Source organism: Panthera uncia, chromosome F1, assembly GCF_023721935.1.
Source record: "Panthera uncia isolate 11264 chromosome F1, Puncia_PCG_1.0, whole genome shotgun sequence".
NCBI classification, from domain to species: domain Eukaryota; kingdom Metazoa; phylum Chordata; class Mammalia; order Carnivora; family Felidae; genus Panthera; species Panthera uncia.
In genome coordinates this window covers 22794116-22818950 of record NC_064813.1, presented here as the reverse complement: position 1 = coordinate 22818950, position 24835 = coordinate 22794116, and the positions used below count along the sequence as shown (strand labels likewise).

General features: G+C 40.6%; 1 protein-coding gene across 1 annotated transcript in view; it reads right to left on the bottom strand.

Moving 5' to 3' along the window:
- NIBAN1 (niban apoptosis regulator 1) overlaps positions 1–24835 on the bottom strand; it is a 149023-nt gene that overhangs the window by 49482 nt on the left and 74706 nt on the right. Inside the window, exon 5 of the mRNA XM_049634091.1 lies at positions 23718–23885. Within this exon, the coding sequence (XP_049490048.1) occupies positions 23718–23885 (168 nt within the window). The remainder of the gene's footprint in view (positions 1–23717; positions 23886–24835) is intronic.

Genomic DNA, 24835 nt, shown 5'->3' with positions numbered 1-24835 from the left:
TTCACATCACTTCCTACTTGGTGCTCAACTTTTCATCAGGTTTATTAATTTAACATTATGTGCCTCCTCTAAGGAGCTCCAAGAACTTCATGTTCAGTAGCTGACTTACCTCATTTCCACAATATTGTGGTAGGTATTATTGGTTGACTTGTCTAATGTCCTCTGCCTTCTGAAGGCTTGAACACTGAGGCAATTCCCCTCTCCTAACTCATCAGTTGACCTTATCATCCTCTGGAACTACTGATACTTTCTTAGAGGGACAAAAAGAAGAAGGTTATTTTTGTTTTCATTCTGGCAGATATGGAGCAGACTTGAGACTTTGTCTCTGTTACTCTGGAAGTGTTTTTCCTTCTAATACTGTGATGCATGTAATAGATGTCACTCAGGAGCTCTAGCTGAGTTCAAATTTAGTTGTTAGTAATTTTGAACTATAGATTCAATTCCTACTTTGAATTAAATAAAACTTCTAGAAGCAAGCAACTACAATTGGGATTTCAGAATCAGGACTGCCTGCATTTACAAGAGACACTTTTGCCTTTTGAGGCAAAATAAAATATGCCTGACCCTTCTTCCACGTGACAGAAGATATTTGAAGACTTTTCCTCTCCTCAGTCATTGTGAAGCTGCACATATCTGGTTTTCTCAGAATACAACCTAATTTCCGGATCTCATACTATTTAACACTTCTCTGAACACACTCTAATATTGCAGCAGCAAGAACACACATCTATGTATGAATAGAGCCTAGCTATCTGATAGCTCTGTGACATTACACAAATTTCTTAATTTCCATGAGCCTCGGTTTGTTTGTCTGAAAAATGGGGCTAAAAATTACTTCTGCTTAGTATTGTCATAGGGATTGAAAGAGCATACATATATCAGACACACAGTACATTACCTAGTATAGTCACTCAAAGACTGGTTACTAGTATTATTACTTTCTAAAATCCCTCTTGAAATGTGCTGGGGAAAACTGAATGTAATCCTTCAGCTGCCGAGCTCTTAAACACACATCAGTTAGGAGCATGGGCTTTAGGGTGAAACATTGAGGAATTCAGTTCTAAGTCTACCACTTGATTAATTGTCCACCTCCTACACAGGTTCCTTTACCTGTCCAAACCTCAGTTTCTTCAAGACAACACCATATGACCATTGTCAACCTTAGCACATGGCACATGGTAAGTGCTCAATAAATATTAGCAATGTTAACCACTATTTTACCATTACAATTTACAATCATATCTCTGCAAGTTATTACATACAAAATATTTCATTTCCATTTTCTTCCTCTCTGAGCTATCTAATAATAGACACTTTACACGTGCATTATTTTAGTTCATGAACAAATGTGACTTACAAATTTCAATAGGGTAGGATTGGAAAAAGATACCTGCCTTGGAATTATTCTAGTAAGCTTCATGGAGGGGATAGGGTTCCAGAAGCCACTTTAATGTGAGAGGAAAAGTCTTTCATTCACAGAGGTGAAGAAATGTTTGTGTTCTTCTTTTGTTAAGTTACTTATCCAAAAGTGATGACATTAAAGTTACAGTTACCAATGTGAGTCTAAAGGATCATGTATAAAGCGAAAAGAGATATATAAAAGATAATAAGGATTTTTTTAAACAAAAGAAGGGATGTTTAATGAGGCATAGCCAGCAAAACCATTCATTTAAATAATGACATAATAATCACTCTGCCTGGCCATTCTTGATCAGAAATCAACTAGTAAAATTGATATTCACAAATCATCCAAATAATAAGCCCCAAGTGCTGTTTTATATCAAGAAGAAAGACTAAGGGTGCCTGGGTGGGTCAGTTGGTTAAGTGTCTGAATCTTGGTTTTGGCTCAGGTCATGATCTCAACAGCTGATGAGATCAAGCCCCACATGGGGCTCTGCATCATCAGCATGGAGCCTGCTTGGGATTTTCTCTCTCCTTCTCTCTGCCCCTCCCCTGCTCTCTCCCTCTCTCTCTTTCTCAAAATAAATATACTTAAAAAAGGAAAAAGAAGAAAGACTAAACAGGAATGACAGCAAGTGATGAGGAGCAAGAGAAAAAGTTGTAAAATTGATGCACCTTTAGAGAAATGGAAAATAAGCAAAAAACTGTAAGGTATTCAAGGACGAAAGTGGTGTCTTTCAAGGAACTGCCTTTGCTGTTAATACTAGTAAACTGGACCCTCCTCCAAAACACTCTGAATAGCTTTGTTAACTATTCTTACCCTTTCCAGACACTTCTTCAAATAATCACCCCCTCCCTATGCTCTTTCATTCAGTTAAAAAATAAGAAAATGCATGCATGCTTACCATACCCCAGACCTGTTGTTAGAAGCAATAGTAGAAGGGAACTGGCCTGGTCTCTAGGAGCTTCCAGTTTTAAGAGTCAGACAAGTAATCAGTCAAGGATGATATAATATGGTTGGTAGTGTGATGGAAGTAATAACAGAGAGGAAAGAAGGAAGGACAGACAAATGCACAGATAGAAAGAAGAAAATCAGAGAAGCTTTTATTTAACCCTGACAAATTAAGGAAGGCTTTCCAGGGCAAATGACATATAAGCTAAGGCCTTCAGAAAACTGAACTAATGAGTCCCAAATGAGCAACTGGTCCATGATTTATTTCTAAGGTAGAAAGAAGCAAAAGGCAGTAAAAATAGTGTGGTAATTATAGGTTATGTTCTTTGGAGGAAAACTAAACAGGCAAGAAGTACAATTTCAAGAATATAATGTGTAACTGCCCATTTAGCCCCAATCGTTACCTCTCTATTATAATATTTCAATTTCAAATCTGTTCCCTTCTCTTCAGTTATCAAATTTACATTTCCAGGAACATCTTAATGAGGCCATAGGAGACTCAGATTCTTGACTTGGTAAAAGGAAAAATGGTATGAATAGAGCAGTACTGTATTCATTGAAAATTGCCAATTTTTTTCCTGCACTTGGGGGAATATGGTGGCGCCTGGCTGGCTCAGTCAGTGGAACATTCGACTCTTGATCCTGACATTGTGAGTTCAAGCCCCACGTTAGGTGTACAGCTTACTTCATAAGCCTTAAAAAAAAAAACAAAAAATAAAACCACCGAAGACAGAACTACAAAATCAGAAGAGAAGCCAGAGATGGAAAAAAATTTGACCATCCTCCCAGTCCAATCATCTATGCTGGGAATTTCCCTATGCTTCATTAAAACCAAACTGAACCACAGATGTCAACCAACCTACCTCATAATTAATAATATTAATGATATTTAGAACTCGCTGGCAATCTTAAGAACATTTTGCTTCCAAGGCATCTATGGAAGAAATCATGGAAGTTTTGCATTTGTTTTAGCCAACCAGAATTCAATATTTCTTTTCCATCCTATTGTTCATCCATCAGCACACAAGTGGGTAAACTGGCTCATTTTAAAGACAAACACAAACTATGATGACCTGTATCTGCATAAAAGATACGGAGCACAGTGTCTGTGCTGATGCAGTGATGTCAGTGAGGCTGGCAAGGGAGCTGGGGTGTAGCCCCCATCTCACACAACACGACACACACACATACATACACAACTCACATATGAAAAGTGGTCCAGCTGTAATACTGAATGTCTTTAATGAATGGCCTTGTTGCAAAATTCTGTGGTTCGTGACTAGGGCACACAGTGCCAGGAAGTACAGCTCACTCTGGGTATGTTAAGCTTCCTCTGACAAGAAGTGCTAGACGGATGCAAACTACCTGTGTTGTTGGCAAGAATGACTCATTAGCATTGCCTAAAAGGAGTCTACGGCTTTGCTGGAAGGCTTTGGATCTCAAAACTTGAAAATACCTAATCTGATCTGGTAAAGAGTGACAAAGAAAAGAAGAGGAAAGACCTTTAACTATTATTCTCCCCACAAGGGACTGAAGAAGGGAAGGACAATGGTTAAGATGTGTTATAGGAATGCATCTACCCTGATTCACCACGTTCTCTGGAACAGAGACACTGCAGGCTGGGCAAGAGCTGACTTGAAGAGAGATGGAAGGAGGTAAAATGATGTTCCTGGTCTACTTCCCAGTTGTTATTCCACCTGTCCTTGAAAGTTAGGAGAAACCAATTCCCCAAACTCTCCACTACTGATGGAATGGGTGAACCTTACAACTGAGTCTTGTTTACAGGCAGTGGCTGTTTGGTTTTGGTTTGTTCTCCGCCCCCTGCACACCCACACCCACCACCCCGTCCAGCATCTAAGACAATGTTATGGATATGGTAGATACTTAATAAAGGTTCTTTTGTTCCAAATTTTGCCTATCTCATCACTTAAAGTGTCATTTATCCCTGACACACAGGCACGAAACTAGAAGAAAGATGATTGTCATTAATCTAGGCATTCGGACAGTCTGGGCAGTCCTCTAATTTCTATGGAAAGCTGGGGGAAGGAACAGGGAAGTACAAATAAAGAGAAGTCTCAGTTCTTTTCTTTGCTTGTACTTACATAGCCCATGCCCTGATCTCCCACAGGAAAGGGAACTTAGGAGGGAGTAGCCTGGTCTGAAAGTAGGTGTTATGATGTCATTGCTCCTCCACAACTTCCTTCTCTTTCACCTCCCTTTCTGATCCCCTTAGAATAGGAATGTCCCACTAACAGCCAGATGGTGATCGCTTGAAGCATAATTTGTGGTCTTCACAATAAAACACTAAAAAAAAAAAAAAATCAGGTCAAGTCAGGACTTTCCCCCAGCAATAAGCCAATATAGAAATCCAACCAGCATAAGAAAATGCTGAAAGGAAGAAAAAATAAAGGCTAAGTACTTAAAACATAAGGAGATGGTAATACATAAGTACCATGAATTTTCAATCCCACCCCGGCAACGCACCCCACAAAATTATTCTCAGCTGTATATTTGTACAAGCCAAGAAAATTGACTTTGGAGAGCATTTTTACAGTACACAATCTACCACAGGAAAACACATCTGGGTTAAGGCACAACTTCATGTTTAAAAGCAGAGAAAAGACTTAACTTCTACATCTCAGCTGCTGCTTTAATTTCAATAAATGTACAGCAGCTCACTTCCCACTCAGATACATATTACAAAATTAAACATGCTGGTGTCAAGTTCAGTAAGAAGTGACTCACCTGACATCATCATGTGGGCCTGAATCAGGAGTTGGATTAGGTTTTTCTTATAGCAGCTAGTCAAATAATGGATGCACAGTAGGTGCTTAATAAGTACTTGCCTATTGAGAAGCCACATGGTGCAGTGGGCTAGATCGAGCACGGGCATTGGAGTCACACTGCCTGGGTTTAAAATCTTGTATTAATCACCAGCTGTCTTCCCAGCCAGAATCCTGGTCTATAAGATGGGGATGATAAAAACAATAGTGCCTACCTCACAGGATTGCTGTGAGGATGAAATGAGTTAATACTGTGGTTTTCCAAGTATGGTTCCCAGACCAGGAATATCAGCATCAGCATCACCTGAGAACATGTCAGAGATGCAAATTCTTAGGACCCAACCCAGACCTAGTGATTCAGAAACTCTGGGGATGGGGCCCAGCAATCTGTGTTTTAACAGGTACTCTGATGCCCGCAGAAGTTGAAGAATCACTGATTTAATCCCTGTGAAGTGAACAGCACGGTTTCTTTTGCTTCCATGCCTGTGCGAGCACCCAGGGAGACCTCACGGACTGTTAACTATTACTACTGATCTATGTAGAACTTAAAGGCAGCAGACAGGTAACTCAAATTTTTATATCACATGGTTCCTGCCCTCATCAGGCGTGGCCTCTGAGATAGCTGACCAGCAAGGGAAAAAGACTAAATAACTTTTAGAGGTATTGTTTACCTCTGGGATTTTATAGCCATCTCTCAGTTAGAGGTAGAAGATAGTAATGGGGTTCAGAACACGCTCTCCCCAAATATGGCACCTCAGCATATTGAATTTCTAAGCTGGAGTAGTTTGAGAAAATGGCAGAAACTGGAAGATCTCCCTGACCTTCTCCGACCCTTATCCCCCACGTGAGAGGTGACCTCCTTACACCTGGAGGAAAGGAGCATCCTTACATCCAAGACAGAGGAGCACCCAGAAGAATCTGAAAACCAGGCCTTACTAAGCTTCCCTCAGTTTACTACATTCAGCTCATACTCTTTGGCCTGTCAGGTCTTTCTACAACTTGCCATTCTGCACCAAACCCAGCATAAAAACACTCAGGTGTAATTGTTCCTTCATTCAGGTCTTCATTTCTTTCTTTCTTTTTTAATGTTTATTTATTTTTCAGAGAGAGAGAGAGAGAGAGAGAGAGAGCATGAGCAGGGGAGGGGCAGAGGAGAGGGAGACACAGAATCCAAAGCAAGCTCCAGGCTCTGAGCTGTCAGCACAGAGCCCGATGTGGGGCTCGAACCCACGAACTGTGAGATCATGACCTGAGCCGAAGTCGGACGCTCAACCGACTGAGCCACCCAGGCACCTGATCTTCATTTCATTATAAAGGCTCCCATGTCTATTAGACAAATGTGTATGCTTTTGTCTTGTTAATCTATGTTTGTCAGTCTGATTTTCAGACCCAGCCAGGGACCCTAAAAGGAGTGAACAAAACTTTCCTCCCCTACAATAGTCAGAAGGAGAGGACACAGGCAGAAGGGGAGAGAGTTATTTCATCTTAGTAGAGGAGATCATCCACACACTCAAACTCAAGGTACAGCTTGCCAGAGTGAGAGCTTTTATATGCAATTATATAATGCAGTAGAAAAGAAAAAGGCTCACATTGGAAATGCAAAAGTCATTAAATAAATATTTCTCAGTTGTAGTTGCTATTAGAATTAAGATTGTCTTCAAAAAGGTAATTCTATGAAATTGTGGTACTCTACAACGCGTAAATAAGTGGTTTGATTTTACCATTTAATGGCTAAGTACATTGTGCCCATTCACTATTTTAAGCTATTTTATTGAACACCACTTTAAACGCTGATTTCACATTATAAAAATCCTAACTCTGGGGGCGCTTGGGTGGCTCAGTGGGTTAAGCATCCGACTTCGGCTTAGGTCATGATCTCCAGGTTTGTGAGTTCGAGCCCCGCGTCAGGCTCTGTGCTGAGAGCTCAGAGCGTGGAACCTGCTTCAGATTCTGTGTCTCCCTCTCTCTCTACCCCTCCCCCATTTGCGGTCTGTCTCTCTCCCAAAAATAAATAAATGTTAAAATTTTTTTTAAAAAAATCCTAACTCTCTACCAGGAATGTGATTTTAAAAAAATAAAAATTAAGTTGCTTAAAGAAAAATGCCTTACATTTGAGAGGAAGACTCGGCAGCAACAATGGCATAACTTTGAAGGGATGCTGGTTTAAAACACAGATTTCTGGGGTTCTCTCCTCAGAAATTTGGATTTAGTAGGTCTGGGGGAAAGCCAGGGAATCTGAAATTTTAGCAGTCTCCTCACCTCCACCCTGACCGCAGACTCCTTCAGAGCAAGTGGTTAAACAGATCACATTTGAAAAACATGTTAAAAATCTTTGTGGATACTCTTAAATGAATAAGGGCTTCTGATTAAGCAAAGTTTTCAGAGCACTGAGGCTGAACCCTTTATATATAGGAAGGGTTTGAGTTATATTTAATGAAAAGCTTTCTAAACTGGAGTCCACATTTCTCTATCATGTCACAAATAGCATACAGGGTATAATTTAACCTTGATGCCTGAGACTTCTTCATTATTATCATTATGGCTGATATGTACTATAGCTGCAGAGAGCATTCAACATATAGTTGACTGAAACACTGATTCCTAAAGTGGCCCTGGAACTTGAAAACTTTCTGAATATCAATCAGCTTTAGCTTTTCAGCCTTTCCCCCAAGGCCAAGGTGGCAAATATGTAGCCTCCAAACCTCAAGGGCAATGCAACATGGTTGCAAAACAAACTCAGGCTTAAAAGAGGTATTAGGGACAATTAACTTTCCAATACCATTTAAATTTTATCTATGGGTGCTCAGCAGTATGGTCGGCTCTGTACTTTAACCAGGCCTCTCACTGGGAAAAAAAAAATTCTGGATAAATTACACTGTGAATCCTATTTTTAAATACCCTGATGAATGTGCTGGCAGTAAAGTAAGAAATCTGTTTTGGGTTGAATTGTGTTCCCCCAAAATTCCTATGTTGAAGTTCTGATCCTCAGTGTCTCAGAAAGTGACCTGAGTTGGAAATAAGGTCATTGTAGATGTTAGCTAGTTAAGATGACGTCATTCTGGAATAGGTTGAGCCCCTAGCCCAAGATGACTGGTGTCCTTAGAAAAAGGCAAAATTTGGACACAGGCATGCTCAGGGGGAAAATGCCACGTGAAGATGAAGGCAGAGATAGGAGTGATGTTTCTAGAAGGCAAGGAGAGAAGCCTGGAACAGATCCTTCTCTCACAGCCCTCAGAAGGAGCCAACCCTGGCAACATCTTGCTTCGAAAACCGTGAGACAAAAAAATTATGGGGTTTGGGGCGCCTGGTTGGCTCAGTGGTTAAACGTCCAAATTCAGCTCAGGTCATGATCTCAGAGTTTGTTAGTTCGAGCCCTGCATTGGGCTCTCTGCTGTCAGCTCGAAGCCTGGAGCCTGCTTTGGATTCTGTGTGTGTGTGTGTGTGTGTGTGTGTGTGTGTGTGTGTCCCACCCCTGCTTGTGCGCTCTCTCTCTCTCTCTAAAAAATGAATAAACTTAAAAAACATTTCTTTTTTAATTTAAGGGGTTTAAGCCATCCAGTCAGTGGTAATTTGTCATAGCAGCCCTAGCAAACTAAGACAAAGCCCCAACACATAAGCCAAGCCTTGAAACTAGGCTTAGAAAAGTGAAGACATAACGTACCCAGTGCCTTTATCACTTTAGGCCAATGACTTTATGCTACCCTTTACATAGTCTCCGGGATGCTGGGTACTCCCAATCCATATGAGGTGCTCAATTAAATTGCAGAAACCACCCACATATACATGGTTTTAGACCATTACAAGGAACATTGCCTGTGTCAAACCTTGGCCCTGAGTAAAGGAGATAAACACTTCCCCTGAGAAATCATATTCATAAGCATGTTCCCACAACCTTTATGGCCTAAATTCACATTAGCTGAGTGCTCCAAATATCTAGTAGTGCCCTCTAGCATGTGGTGAGAAGAAACACAAATCCTCTCTAGAGGAATTCACCTTCAGTTGGCCTCAATGAAATATGAGTTTATCATGAAATATCACAAAGTACACAAGTTAATAAGGTACCATGAGCAAGAACAAGCAGAAATAAGAACCAGCAGAATACAACCCACAAAGATCTCAGATAATGGAATTAGCAGACACGGAATATAAAATATGTTAAGTTTAACATGTTTTTAAAATAAAAGAAGGAATTAGGGTACGTGGGTGGCTCAGTCGGTGTGTCTGACTTTGGCTCAGGTCATGATCTCATAGTTTTTGAGTTCGAGCCCAGCATTGGGCTCTCTGCTGTCAGCACTTCAGATCCTCTGTCCCCCTCTCTCTGCCCCTCCCCTGCTCACTCGCCCTCTCAAAAATAAATAGACATTAAAATAAAAGAAAGAATTAAACATGTGAGTAAAGAGAGATGGTTTTAAACGACTATTCAGATTAGAAAAAGAATGAAAATGATGAAATAATAAAAAAAGTATGACAACTAAAAAATAAAACTCAACGAGTGTAACAGCAGATTAAATATAACTGAGGGGAGCCTGGGTGGGTCAGTCAGTTAAGTGTCCGACTCTCGATTTGGCTCAGGTCATGATCTCACAGTTGGTGAGATCGAGCCCCATCCACGTTGGGCTTTGTGCTGAGTATGGAGCCTACTTGGAATTCTCTCTCTCTCCCTCTCTGCCCCTCCCTCTGTGCACTCTCTTTCTCTCTCTCTCTCTCTCTCTCTCTCTCTCTCTCTCAAAATAAATAAATACATGTTTAAATATAGCTGAGAAAAAAGATCTGTAGAAACTTTTCAGGAAAAACAGAAAAAAAGATGAAAAATATAAAATGTTTATATCATATGTATCTTATCAGATTTCTTCCAAAGAGAAGACATAGAAAAAAGGGAGAAAAAGAGATAACGTCTGAGAATTTTCCCAAATGTATTAAACAGTAATCCACAGATTCAGGAAAACCAACAAATTTCAAGCAGTATAAATAAACAGGAAATCCACAGCTATGGCACGTGAAACTGCAGAATGCCGAAGACAAAGAAAATGTATTTCTTTATTTTTAAAAAAAAATTTTTTTTTCAACGTTTTTTATTTATTTTTGGGACAGAGACAGACAGAGCATGAACGGGGGAGGGGCAGAGAGAGAGGGAGACGCAGAATCGGAAACAGGCTCCAGGCTCTGAGCCATCAGCCCAGAGCCTGACGCGGGGCTCGAACTCACGGACCGCGAGATCGTGACCTGAGCCGAAGTCGGACGCTTAACCGACTGCGCCACCCAGGCGCCCCGAAAATGTATTTCTTTAAGTGAGAAATACATCAAACTACTTTCAAAAGAACAACAAATCTCTTACCTTCAATGACGGAAGCCAGAAGATAGTGGAGTAAAATATTCAATGTGGTGACAGAAAAATAACTACCACCCCAGGATTTCACATGTGGTGAAATATCTTTTCTGAGCAAAGAGGAGGTAAAGACATTTTCTGATAAACAAAAACTAAGAAAGAATGAACCCAAACTAAAGGAAGTTCTACAGGATATAGGTGAGGAAGAAAGAAAATGCTTCCAGATAGAAGGTCTAAGAGGCAAGAAGAAATTGTGAGCATAGATAGTGTAAAAATGTGGTAAGCATTAAAACTGTATGAAACAGCAATAATAATATATTGGAAAGTTAAAATAAAAAGATTAAAACTGTATGAAACAGCAATAATAATATATTGGAAAGTCAAAATAAAAGATAATTAAAATTCAAGTCAACAATAGCCTATAAACTCTGCGGCCGGGGCGGGGGTTGGGGGAGGATGTTGCAGGAGTTAGTGTTCTAAGTTACTTGTATTATTTTGAGAGAAAGTTGAGGATGTTGATTAATTTTTGAGACGTTAAGTTATGCAGGCTAACAAAACAAATAGAATATACACATTTTTATTGTGCAATACTAATCTAGAAGAAGGGAAGAATGTAGAGAAAAGAAAACAGAAAAAGTGAGATATATGGAAAACACAAAAGTATAAGTAATTATAGTAGATATAAGCAAACTAAATGCTCCATTTAAGAAACTATCATGTTTTTATTAAATGGATATTTGTGTAAGCCATGAAAAAAATAAAACCAGTGTTGCTATATTAATATCAAACAACATAGACTTGAAAACAAATAGGATTAACGGAGATAAAATGGGTCATTTCATAATGGTAAATAATTCAATTCACAGGAAGCTAAAACAAATTTTAAATAAGTATCCATCTAGTAACATGTATATGTTACAAAATATGTAACAAAATATAATCCAACAATGAATAGAAGTGGAAAAAAATCTACCATTCATGGCCACTTTCAAGTGGCAGATTTTAACAAACCCCTCTTTAGTAACTAATAAATTTAGCATAGTAGAAAACAATCATTAAAAAAAAAAAAAAGGACTGGAATGACACAAAGATACACTAAAGCTAACAGACACATACAACTATACAACTGTAAAATGTATAGAAGTACCCATGGAGCTTTTTAGGCTGTGGGCCCCCTCCCCCAGAACACCACACACATACAGGCCATAAAACAAGATGCAACCAATTTTAAAGAATATCAGACAGACCATATTTTTTGTCTGCAGCACAATTAAGCCAGAAACCGATAATAAGGGGTGCCTGGGTGACTCAGTCGATTTAAGTGTCCGACTCTTGATTTCAGGTCATGATCTCACAGCTTGTGAGACTGAGCTCTGCATCAGGCTCTGCACTGAAAGCACAGAACCTGCTTGGGATTCTCTCTCTCCCTCTCTCTCTGCCCCTTCCTTGCTCACATGTGTGCTCTCTCTCACTCTCAAAAATAAATAAGCTTAAAAAAAATAAATGCACAATATATAGTTGGAAATTAAGGAACATAATTCTAAGTGACTCAGAGGTTAAAGAAAAAATAACGGAAATCAGAAAATATTTAAATCTGACGGTGAAAAATGAAAAATACTGCGAAAATGATAATGAGGGGTGCCTGGGTGGCTCGGTTGAGTGTCTGACTTCAGCTCAGGTCATGATCTCACGGTTTGTGGGTTCAAGGCCCACATCGGGCTCTGTGCTGACAGCTCAGAGCCTGGAGCCTGCTTCAGATTCTGTGTCTCCCTCTCTCTCTGCCCCTCCCCAGCTTGCACTCTGTCTCTCTCTCTCAAGTAACGTTAAAAAAAAAATGATAATGAAATATCATTTCACATCCAAACTTGTAGATTAAGCTAAAACAATACGTAAAGGGAAGCTTAAAGCATTTATACTTATATTAGAGCAGAAGAAAGGATGATGATTAGTGACTATATTAGTTTTTCAATTGCTATACAAACAAATTACTCCAAAAGCTAACGACTTTCAATAGTGGTACATATTCATCCTTTCTCATAGTTTTTGTGGGTCAGGAACTCTCTGGGTGGTGGCTTGAGGTGTTTCATGAGGTTGCAGTCACATTGTTGGCCAAAGCTACAATCATCTGAAGGCTTGACTACAACAGAAGCATCCACTTCCAAGGAAATTTTACTCACATGCCACCATGTTGAGGCTGGCTGTTGGCAAGAGGCCTCAGTTTTCTCCACGTGGCCCTCCACAGAGCACTGCTGTGTGTTCTCACTAGATGTGGCCAGCTCTTCCCAAGCAAGTGACCCAAAAGAGAGAAAGCCAGGCAGAAGCTATTCTTTTTGTGACCTATTCTCAGAACTCAACATACTACTTCTGCTACTACTCAACATACTACTACACCTCACCTCTATTTGTGAGTCACTAAGTCTGGCCCACATTCAAGAGAGGGAAAATTAGGTTTCGTCTTTCTCAAGGAAAAGGTGTCAAAGAATTTTCAAGCATTTTAAGACCCTCACAATGAGCTAAGTATCTACCTGAAGAGATGAGGGGGGTAGGGATGGGGAACAACAAGCAAAAGAAAGCCCAAGGAAATAGAAAAAAAGGCAATTAGAAAGATAATATCAGAAATTCACCTAATAGAAAACAAATATGCCATTGTCTGCAAAATCCAAATTGTTTCTTTTTAAAAAAAAAGTTGACAAAATTGACAAATTTCTAGTAAGACTGACCAAGAAAAAAGGTGAGGAGATACAGATCAACAATATTAGAAATAGAAAAGGAGTAACTACATGGGGTGCCTGGGTGACTCAATTGGTTAAGTATCCAACTCTTGATTTCGCCTCAGGTCGTGATCTCCCAATTTGTGAAATCAAGTCTCACGTGGAGCTCCATGCTGATAGCACAGAGCCTGCTTGAGATTCTCTCTTTCCCTCCCTCTCTGCCTCTTCCCACTGTGCACATGCTCTCTCTCTCCCTCAAAATAAATCAACAAATACGCTTTATTTTAAAAAAGGAGAATAACCTTGATGGCAAAGTGTCATTGCAAAATTGCAGGCCAAATACACTCAACACTGATGTGAACACCCCCTGAGATATTAGCAAATCAATTCAAAATTATATTTCTATAAACCAGCAACAAACAGAAAGTGTTCATAGCAGCACTGTTAGTAACAAAAAATGGAAACAACCCAAATGCTTATCAAGAGTAAAATGGATACTAGAAATTATGGTACATTAATACAATGGAAAATATTTTGCCACGCAAATCAATGAAATACAGCCGTAAGCAATAACACGAGTGAATCAATGGAGTAAAATATTGAAAAAAAGGAAGTCATGAAAGAAGGTGTGTAATAAAATTCCACAAGATAAAGTCTAAAAACATGCAGAATGATTAAATATATATAATAAAGCTATGAAGAAAAGCAAAATACAAAATCTGGGATGGTGCTCTCTCAAAGGGAAAAGAAGGTAATAGGATAAGGGGGGGCACATGAGAAATAACAGAGGTGACAGTAATGTTCTTTAAACCTTTTGCATACTTCATAAGCATTCTTTTATAGCTAGTCAATGTTTAATTTAAAAAAAAAGAAAAAAGCTCCAGGGGCTCAGTCGGTTGAGTGTCCAACTTTGGCTCAGGTCATGATCTCGTGGTCTGTGAGTTCAAGCCCCACATCAGGCTGACAGCTCAGAGACTGGAGCCTGCTTCAGATTCTGTGTCTCCCTATCTCTCTGCCCGTCCCCTGCTCATGCTCTGTCTCTCTCTGTCAAAAATAAATAAACATTAAAAAAAATTTTAAAAAAACCAAAACAACTCCAAACAACTAATAGAATGAACAACAGCCTCAACATGGTTCTCTTCCATCTTACAAGCTCCAAATTCGTCCACAGTATGGGAAGGACAGTGGCTCCCCATCCCATGACAATAGGTGAGACTTTTCTCCAAGCCCTCCTGCATGTTGATTTTAAAAAGAAATATAGGGGGCGCCTGGGTGGCTTAGTCAGTTAAGTATCCACATTGGCTCAGGTCATGATCTTGTGGTCTGTGAGGTCAAGCCCCGTGTTGGGCTCTGTGCTGACAGCTCGGAGCCTGGAGCCTGTTTCGGATTCTGTGTCTCTGTCTCTCTCTGCCCCTCCCCTGCTCATGCTTTGTCTCTCTCTCTCTCTCAAAAATAAATAAATAAATAAATAAATAAATAAATAAATAAATAAATTAAAATAAATAAATAAAAATAAATAAATAAATAAATAAAATTTAAAAATAAAAATAAATAAATAAAAAGAAACCTACGAACATATGCCAAATGGAGTTCTTTTATAATGTTGATTACACAGCCACGTATTAAAACAGCCATCTCATTTGCTATATCATTTCCATCTTACCATATTCCACCCACAAGTTAAAAAAACAAACACAAAAACCCTTGAAAGTTAGTCAAGCTTTGCCAAAATCAGTCATAATAACATCAAAAACTGTCCAGTAATTTTGGAATGTACCCAGTCCAAATAACACAGACAAATAACTTCACTTGAATTAATTTCAACTCTCTGCTTGTTTATATGTGCTCCAATTTGTCACCCTTAGCTACCATCATAACACAACCTTTAGATCTTCATACCAAAATAACCACTTGGTTCATTAGAAGTAGGAAGTGGGGAGGGCGCCTAGGTGGCACAGTGGGTTGAGAGCCTGGCTCTTGGTTTCTGCTCACGTCATGATCTCATGGCTTCATGGGTTCAAGCCCTGCATCAGGCTCTGCGCTGACAGTGCAGACCCTGCTTGGGATTCTCCCTCTCTTGCTCTCTCTCTGCCCCTCCCCTACTTGCACTGTCTCTGTCTCTCTCAAATAAATAAATAAACTTAAAAAAAAAAGAAGTAGGAAGGGGAGGTGAAGAGCAAGAATCAGTGGTTTCACTGAGGTGATAACATTTGCTGGACAGGCCAAAAGACGTGTTCAACAGTAGTTCCATGGCAATGTAGCTTCAGACAACAGATAAACGGAAGACTATATACATAGGTACTGGTGGTGATAAATGCTAAATGGCTGAGAGAAAACACTTCTCGTGATTCTAGTCTCTGATGGAGACCTATTCTTTCAGTATCAATTCTTAGACTGTTTTTGAGAGATTTGAGTAATTTAAGTGTATCCATAAGTATAAATAATATGAATGAAACACATTTAGATCTATCATTTTGGCTTTTTACTTTAGTTTTATTCAGGTGCAAAACTGACATATAAAATTATAAGATATCTAATAGGTACATCTTGGTAACTACGTATATACTACATATATATATATATATATATATATATGTATGTGTGTGTATATATATATGTATATATATATACATATATGCGTGTGTGTGTGTGTGTGTGTGTGTGTGTGTGTGTAGTAGTGGAAAGATTCCCCCTATCTAGTTAATTAATACATCTATCACTTTGTGTATTTATCTTTGGGGGGGGGGTGGTTAGAACATTTAAAATTCTACTTTTTTAGCAAATTTCAATTATACAAAACACTATCAACTATAGTCATCATGTTTTACATTAGATACTCAGACCTTATTCATCTTATAGCTGAAAGTTTGTACCCTTTTACCAACCTCTCCCTATTTCCCCTACCCTGCAGTTCTGGCAACAACTTTTCTACTCTGTTTCTGTGAGTTTGACTTTTTTTTTTTTTTTTTTTTAGATTCCACATATAAGTGACACCATGCGGCATTTGTCTTTCTCTGTCTGGCTTATTTTAGGTGTATTATTTTTAGACTATTCCAACCCATGTCCTCACAAGCAGCATAATCTTCCTTTACAAACCAGCTTTTATTTAAATTATATAAAACCATATATAGTTTTATCATACACAAAATTTAACCAGTAAACAAGCTACATTACCAAATATTTTATCTTCAGAGCATATCTAAACTGAAAGATACAGTTATGTTTAGCAGGTGCACAATATACCGAGTTAAATTCAGATAGAACTACTTATCAAGAAACCAGACATAACCCATGTTTGGGTCATGCAAATGTATCATAAAGGTAGTCTGATTTAATAGTTTTGTGTTTTAAAGGACCAAGAGATGAAGGAGTCTTCTAAAAAGTAATGCTGAAAAGACAATAGATGTCAAGGACTAGGTGTCAGAACAACTAGTCCTCTACCACTAACCAGCTGTGTCCTTGGGCAAGTGACGCACTATTTGAGCCTTATCATAAATGAATTCTGGTGGGTTAGAATAGGTGACCACTAAGGTCTCTTCCAAAGTCAGCTTTGTATAAACAATAAGCAAGGGTCAGAAAGGGGGAAGTGATAACTCCTTTAGAGAAAATGGCATATTCACAAAGGGACAGAGAAATATTTGTAATTTGTACAGCATTCACTGTGTGAGGCAAAGAGCACAGACTAAAACCAAGGAGAGAAGGTCATCTCCAAGCAGGGAGAATCTTTGGGAAGAATTTCCTTGGGTCAGTCCTATGAAAACTGGAAACTGATATCGAGTTACTTATTAAACAGTAATTTAGCAAGCATTTTCTTTTATGGTGTATATAGGTTTTTATGCATTGCAACAAAAGTACACTGCAGAATACTTTTTATAAGTAAAAGCATGCAAAGAGATGTTTATTAAAATTGTACTTATATTTATGTATGCCCAAACATTCATCTCTAATAAAGTGTCCAGAAGATCCCACGCATAGTTAGAATTTTCTGACACAGAGATAGGTGTGTCTGTAAATATAAGTATGTGCCACAAATTCCTAAGTATGTTTTCATATATAACAACATAAAATGCATTGTACAGTTTCAGTTAAAACTGGTTGATGCCCACATCAGACACTTAGTCCCTCAAGTAATGAACTTGCTTCACAGGTGATAATAGGCTGAGGAGACACTGCTCCAAGGAGACGTTAGTGAAAACAGATCCGAGATCCACTGGTGAGTACTGGAGAGCATGAAACGTCATGTTCAAATAAACACACCAGAAAGGGTTTGCTCTATTTACTTGAATCATAAGATCCTTTTCTGTTTTAAAATTCAGTTTAATTCAGCAACATTTACTGAACACTGAAAATGTGCAAGTGTCAAAACCAAATCTAATAGAGGCGTTTGATTTGACGTGGGATTTCTGGGATAAGAGCTCAAAGCAGTCAATCCTGACAGCAACCAATTCCAAAGTTTAATCACCGTGACAGCTTCACATTCAGCCTGACTCACTCCATTACAGGCACCCTGGGATGTCACAATTGTCATAAGTGATTGAACAGTCTAATTTGAAACAGAGGTTTGCAGGGCATCATTACATGATTCTGCTCTTCTTCCCCAAATCCTCTGGGCTCTTCTTTTATACTAACTTTTCAACCCATGTGCCCTCCTGCTTCCCAGATAGTTCACTCTCCCCTCTTTCTTAGTGTTCAAGATGATGAAGACAACAGTGTCTGGTGAGTAGCAGTCCTGGCTGTCCTTCAAGCTAGCACAGTACCGTCGAAGAAAACTTTGCCAGGGGTCCCCCTCCTTTCCAGAATCACCATTCATCCAGCGACGGTGGCCTTCTAACATCGGACTCTTTTGTTCCTCAAACCCTTTAGGCTTTGTGTTGACAAATTCCTTCAGTCACTCATGCCAGTGTGGTTTTGAAATAGGCCAAGCCACATTTACAATTATCATCTCTAAAATCGCACTTCAATTCTGAAGTCAGCTTTATTTTAGCAGTAAGTTATTAATTCATTCATGTCCTTGAGCCATTTTATGAAACACAAGATACTTGCCTGAGCACTGCATGGGGATACAAGGGTGACACACGATTTCCCTTGAGGGACTTGAAATAGAGGAAGAGAAATAGGACAAGGAGATGTGAAAATGAACAATGTGAGGCAAACTATAGACAGTTTCCAATCAGGGGGGCAGATAACAGGTGCTAGAGAAGTTAACCTTGGGGTCTTCATGGCAGGGGTCGGACTGAAGCTGGTTCTCAAAGGAGTAAGGAATAGGGAGAAAGGAGGCATAGGTATTTGAGGTATATGCAAAGCCAAAGGTATCCAAGTAACACTCCGATTCAAAGAAGGCGGGAGGAGTAAGGCAGCAAGATTGGGAGAGAGGTGGCTTGTGCCCGTGAATACAGTAAATCAGGCCCAGCCAGCCGCCTTGGAATGAAATGTTTCATCTTTGTGACAATGGCCGTGCCCACTGAAGGATTTTAATCAAAAAGTGTGCTTACAGGTGATTTATCTGACTGTTACCTATAGAAGGAAGTGGCAGTAATTGGAAAAAATAAGATCAACCATAAGCCTCTGGGAATGTTTTTTATATATGAGTCCCAAAGCAGGTTGGTAGCAGTGAACTTGAAATAAAATATAGAACAGACACTGGCAATTAAGTATGTATCTGTATGAAGAGGGTGAGTCAGAGACCCTAACTGAGCCACTGAATTTCACAAAGGTTTTATATTCCTGATGAGCTTGCTGCCTACAGGCTCAATAGTAAAATCACAGATCCACGTAGTGAGTGAATAAAAGCACCAACCCATTTCACTTAATGTTTACAGATTTTACATACAAACATTTTTAAGCTGCACCAACATACATGCTCCATGCTTTTTCACACGTGAGCGTATTTGTAACTACCAAAGGATGAAGGATTGAGATATTTACAGAGCCTTTACCGGACACCAGACCCTTGGACAATTGCTGGCAATGGGGATACATAGAAAAAAAAGCTGGTCTCCCTTTGAGGGGCTGGCAAACCACAGCCTTCCTACAAAGCCAGCCACAGCTTCAATGATGGCACAAAGACTGCTGATTTCCCCAGATTGTCCTCCTGTCTCCAGCCCTGTCCACGTGTCTGTCTATGAGACTTCCTCACCTGGATGTTCATGGACTTTTCCAACTCAGCATCTACAACACTGACTACATTACCTCCTTCCCTTGGAACCTGCTCCTTAGGCAAGGCTGCCGTCTCAGAGAATGGCAGCAGCTGGGACTCCTCCTACTGCCTCACTCTCCACACCATCTAGCCTCAAGTTCTGTCCATTTTGCTTCCTGGATATCTCTCTTATCCAGCCACCTCTCACTATCTCCATTATCAGCTCTCTGGCACAGGCTACCCCCATCCGTTGCCGGCCAAAGCTTCCTAAGTGGTCTCCTGGCATCCCAGCCTGCTACTCTCCCATCCTCTGCCCACACAGCAGCCAGTGTGACCTTTCTAAAATGAATATATGACTGAGTCACTTATCTGCTTGAAACCCTTTAAAAGTTTCCTTTAGCTGTTAGAATAAAGTGCAAATCCCTTAATATCCATTGCAAAGCCCTTTATATCCTGGATCCTGCCCATCTTCCCATCCCCACTTGGATCCTCTCTCCTCTCTAAGCACCAGCCACACAAAATTCTTTCACTTTCTCTAATGATCCATGCTCTGACTCTCTTCCTGACCCCCCACGCATACTATTCCTCCCACCAGAAACACCTTTTCTCCTTCCTGCAAATTCCTATGCCAAGGAATCATTATCCTGAGCTGAAAAGACAGGCTTGCATTGATAATGATCATTATTCCATGTTGCATATGTACAACTCTGTATTTGTTAAAAGAGTTTTTAACTCTAACCCTATAACTACAATGACCAGATTTTTCAAACTAAAGTTCTAAAGAATAGGACAGGGCTGTGTTAGAATACCTTGCCTTTATGTAAGTCTCATTTTATGGAAGTGGACATTTAGTACCCTGACCTTCCCTCACTGGGGACAAGGGATTGCAGTGTGATTCCAAAAGGACAGAGGACAGAAGTTGCTCTGGGCACATATTATGCAATGGGCTTGATACTTAGGCCAGTGTGTTGGAGTGGGATGTTCTGCTAAAGAATAATCTTGTGGAATGTTTTTATGCCTGCTCAGTGAAGAGGTGCCAAAAACAAAACAAAACAAAACAAAACAAAACAACACACACACACACACACACACACACACACACACACACACCTACCTTTATGTACCTTGGGAGTGTAAATAATATTTGAGGAGCCCAGAAGCAGCTCCCTCTCTTGAAGGAAGAAGGAGCAGAGAGCCCTCTGCCTGCCCCAACCTACTCTAAGACATAGCTTTATTGTCCAAGAACCAGGTGTCGAGATTGAATCTGTCAAGACAAATCAGGCCCTTTGTTGAGATTAAATAGGAAACACACCCACCCCATAAGGAGTAGTAGGAGAAGTGGTTCTGGATTCAGAATGAATGGACGAGGATACCTGGACCAGTTTGAACCCAGAATTCCTGGGGCAAGTGGGCTGGGTTGTGGTGGTATTTGAGCACCAAGGGAGGTATCCTAGGAATCCCCAGTGGCAGACATCTTTGGTGGAACTTACCACAAAGGCAATGAAATGATCTTTCTTCAAAGATTCCCTGAGGGTATTATGCTTAGTGAAATATGTTAGACAGAGAAAGACAAATACTATATGATCTCACTTACATTTGGAATCTAAAAACAAAACAAAACCAAGTCATAGGAACAGGCATTAGATTGGTGGCTGCCGGAGACAGGAGGTAGGAGGCAGGGAAAGGGGTGATGGTGATCAATCAAAGGTATAAACTTCAAGTTATAAAATAAATAAATTCTGGGATGTAATGTACAGTGTAGTAACTATAGTTAACAATACTGTAGTATATATTTGAAAGTCACTAAGAGAGTAGATCTTGAACGTTCTCATCATGAGAAAAAAAACTGTAATTCCGTGAGGTGATGGGTATTAACTAAACTTATCATGGTGATCGTTGTATGATATATATACATACATATATCATAATGGACTAATGGTATTGGACTAATACCATGTTATGTCAATTTACATTTCAATAAAAATGAAAAAGGAAAAAGAGGGGCACCTGGGTGGCTCAATCAGTTGAGTGTCCCACTCTTGATTTCAGCTCAGGTCATGATCTCACGGTTTGGGAGTTTGAGCCCCACGTCGGGCTCCATGCTAACAGTGCCTGCTTGGGATTCTCTCTTTCTCCCTGTCTCTGCCACCTGCCCCCTCAAAATAAATAAACTTTTTTAAAAAAGGAAAGGAAAAGAAAAAAAGATCCCTGAAGACTTGTGAGTGGACAAAGTCAATGATGGCCCAGCACCAGCTGCCTGAATATCTCAGACCTAGTTCTCAACAGCGGCATATTGTGGCCTGACAGCCAGTGGAGCAGAGACAGCAGGCTGACAGCCCTACTCTATTTGCCTGAGAGTGGAAATCACGCCGTCCCCTTAGGGTTTCAGGCCCCCGTCATGGCCCTAATTTTACATCTATTTCTGGACTCTTCTGGTAATTATGGAAAAAAAGAATGGTTCACTGTTCGTGAACCTCTTACGGGTTTACTCAAGATCACACAGTGAATAACAGGTAGAGGTGGAAACAACAAAAGTGAGTCAGTAAAGACGGGTGGTACATTGTGCGGTCAAAAACACAGAAAGACAAGTGAGGAGGGAAAGACCCAGGAGCTCACTGGCCCATGGCAGTCAAAGACTGTTCCTTACAATGTTCTGATGGTCTCTGGTCCTGCCTGTGGCTACAGGAATTTCTGCCACATCACAGCAAGTCTGCATAGAGCCTCAGTGAGGGAAAGTTGTTTATGGACAGAGGACTGTGACATAAAATGAGAGCAAGTGACTAGACCTTGTTATCTTAGTGCCTTTGATAACACTGGAGAGCAAAGTTAGGTTTTGAATTGACTGAAATCTTCCATAAGTGGAATCTGAATGCAGGCTACATCACATCCAAAAATTCCCCAGGGAATTTCCTATTATGTACATGGAAGGGGGAATGAAGCAAGTCCCATCTGGCGAGGCAGAGAACATTCTCTGCTGCGTGAAACTGCATGGTTCGCATGGTTAGTGCCAACGGCATGTTCATACTAGACCAAGGCCCTGCACACAGAGGTGTGAGTGTGTTGAAAAATGAGCTAGATGGAATGGGCATTGCTAGGCAATTATTTGTCTCTAAAACATCAAAACCACAAGGCAAGATATTAATAAGGGTATCGTTTTTATAAAGTCCCTAACCAGTTATGAGCCAATATTGTGACCATTGTTACTCAGAGTTGCTATAGCAAAATAGAGTGACATTATTTTTTCCCATAGCTTCCTACCAATACACGAGCTAGAATCAAGAACAGACCAACAAACATCGCTAGTGACTTTTGCTCTTGAGGAGTGACATTCTCAGGGAAACCTCAGAACTCTAAAGAAAATATACAATGACATTAGCCTTATTAGGAAATAAAGGCACTGATGGATAAGGTGACTCAATTCAAAAGTCACCCGCTCAAAAAGACCTCCTCTGACAAGCCTCAAGTCCTGAACTCCATTCTTCACTGTGTAGTAACACCCCGTTACTCTGCAACACATTATCAAGTTATCTTGTTAATTTGTGCTCCTGTGGTCCTTCTTCTGTGTTTGAATATAGACCCAGAGAGAGGAACTCTGCACGGTTCATGACTCTGTTCTTAATACCTATGAAGGCTGACACAGGGTACATCCTCGGTGATACTTGACTAACTGCCTTTCCAGCGGCCAAAGAACAAAAAGATTAATTATCTGTAAATGAAGACTTCGTGGAGTCCAGAAAACCCCGCATTCACATCAATTCATCAAAAACATCCCATAGCGCAATGAAAAGTCTTTTTCCCATTATAGACGTGATACTGATTAAATCCATACCTAGAGCAAAGTGAAGCCAACATTACTCCAGGTGTGGCCCACGACCAGCAGCATCAGCGTCGCTCGGCAGTTTGTTAGAAAAGCAAAATCGGGGCTCCACTATAGATCCAGTGAATTAGAATATCTGAGGGTGGGGCCCAAAAATCCGTGGTCAATAAGTTCTCCAAGTGATTTGGTGTACCATAAAGTTTTGAGCAAGTTATTCAGATACAAAGGAGAGAAAAAACAAGAAATGTCATAAGGACTAAATTTGCCACGGACAGCTGGCACATCCTTGCTGTCATTTCAGCAAGAAACATCAAGAAAAAGGAAGAGGATGGATTGTGCACAAAATTATATGGATAAATACGGCTCACACGTGCCCTGCATTCTGTTTCATGGAGGCTTCCCAGACCTGACTCAAGAACCAGCAAAGTGGAGGCGCTCCTGGGCTCCAAACTCCTGCTTTCACTTGACTTCCCCTCCTTTCAGGGGCCAGCACAATGGTGGCTCTTTCTAGGAATCATTCTAACAGGCGACTGAGTAGGCCCCCTGAGAAAAAGCAGCCCAGCTGTGGATGTGAGGACAGCCATGTCATACCGTGATTGAGATGTCTGATGCAGTCACTCAGGAGAGCACTGAACTTCTTCTGCTCGGCGGCCTCGTGGAAGCAGAAGTAGCCGTGTCTGAGGAACGGCTGCCACAGGTACACCGGGAATTCCTTAGGCACGACCACAAAGGGCTGAGCGTTCTCCTTCTCACTGGATGCTAAAGAAACATTGAAAACACAAAGACATTTTAAAACGTGTTATCTTTTATTTAAAATACTTACTTCAGGAGGCACCTGGATGGCTCAGTCTTGGTCTGACTCTTGGTTTCGGCTCAGGTCATGGTTTGTGGGTTTGAGCCCTGCATCGGCTCCGCAGCTGGGAGCACAAAGCCTGCTTGGGATTCTCTCTCCCTCTCAATCTGCCCCTCCTCGTCTTGTGCGCTCTCTCTCTCTCTCTCTCTCTCTCTCTCTCAAATTAAATAAACTTTAAAATACTTATATCAGCCTGTGAGGGAAACTCTTTGGAGCAGGCCGTGGAACAGAACCATGAAGCAGATGTCTTCACAGGATGGTGGAAAATGGCAGTTCAGGCTCCTCTCACTCCATCCACCAGCTCTACCTGTCTCGCTCCAGCAGGTGGCCTCACCTGCTACTTGACAAAGACAGCCAGGGCCACCAGACATCCTCTTTCTCAACTTCCTCATAGCAATGCTCCACAGAGTCTGCGCATCCCCACTGGCCTTCCTCAGGGTCACCTGTCCACCTGTGCAGACGCTCACACTCCCGTCCCCGCTCCTCCCTACCGCTGCCAAACCAACACTTGCTTCTTTGAGCAGCAACCCGATTCTCACCTCGGTCTGGTTCCTGCCCCACCAGTCCTGAAACCCCAGTGCCGAGCTCACTGATGTCATCCTAATGGCCAACCTGGGGCTTCTTCTTCATTACCTAAGCCTTTCTTTTTTATTTTACCTAAGACTTTTTTTTTTCATTAAAAATGTTTTAAATTTTTTTTAATATGAAATTTATTGTCAAATTGGTTTCCATACAACACCCAGTGTTCATCCCAACAGGTGCCCTCCTCAATACCCATCACCCACCCTCCCCTTCCTCCCACCCCCCATCAACCCTCAGTTTGTTCTCAGTTTTTAAGAGTCTCTTATGTTTTGGC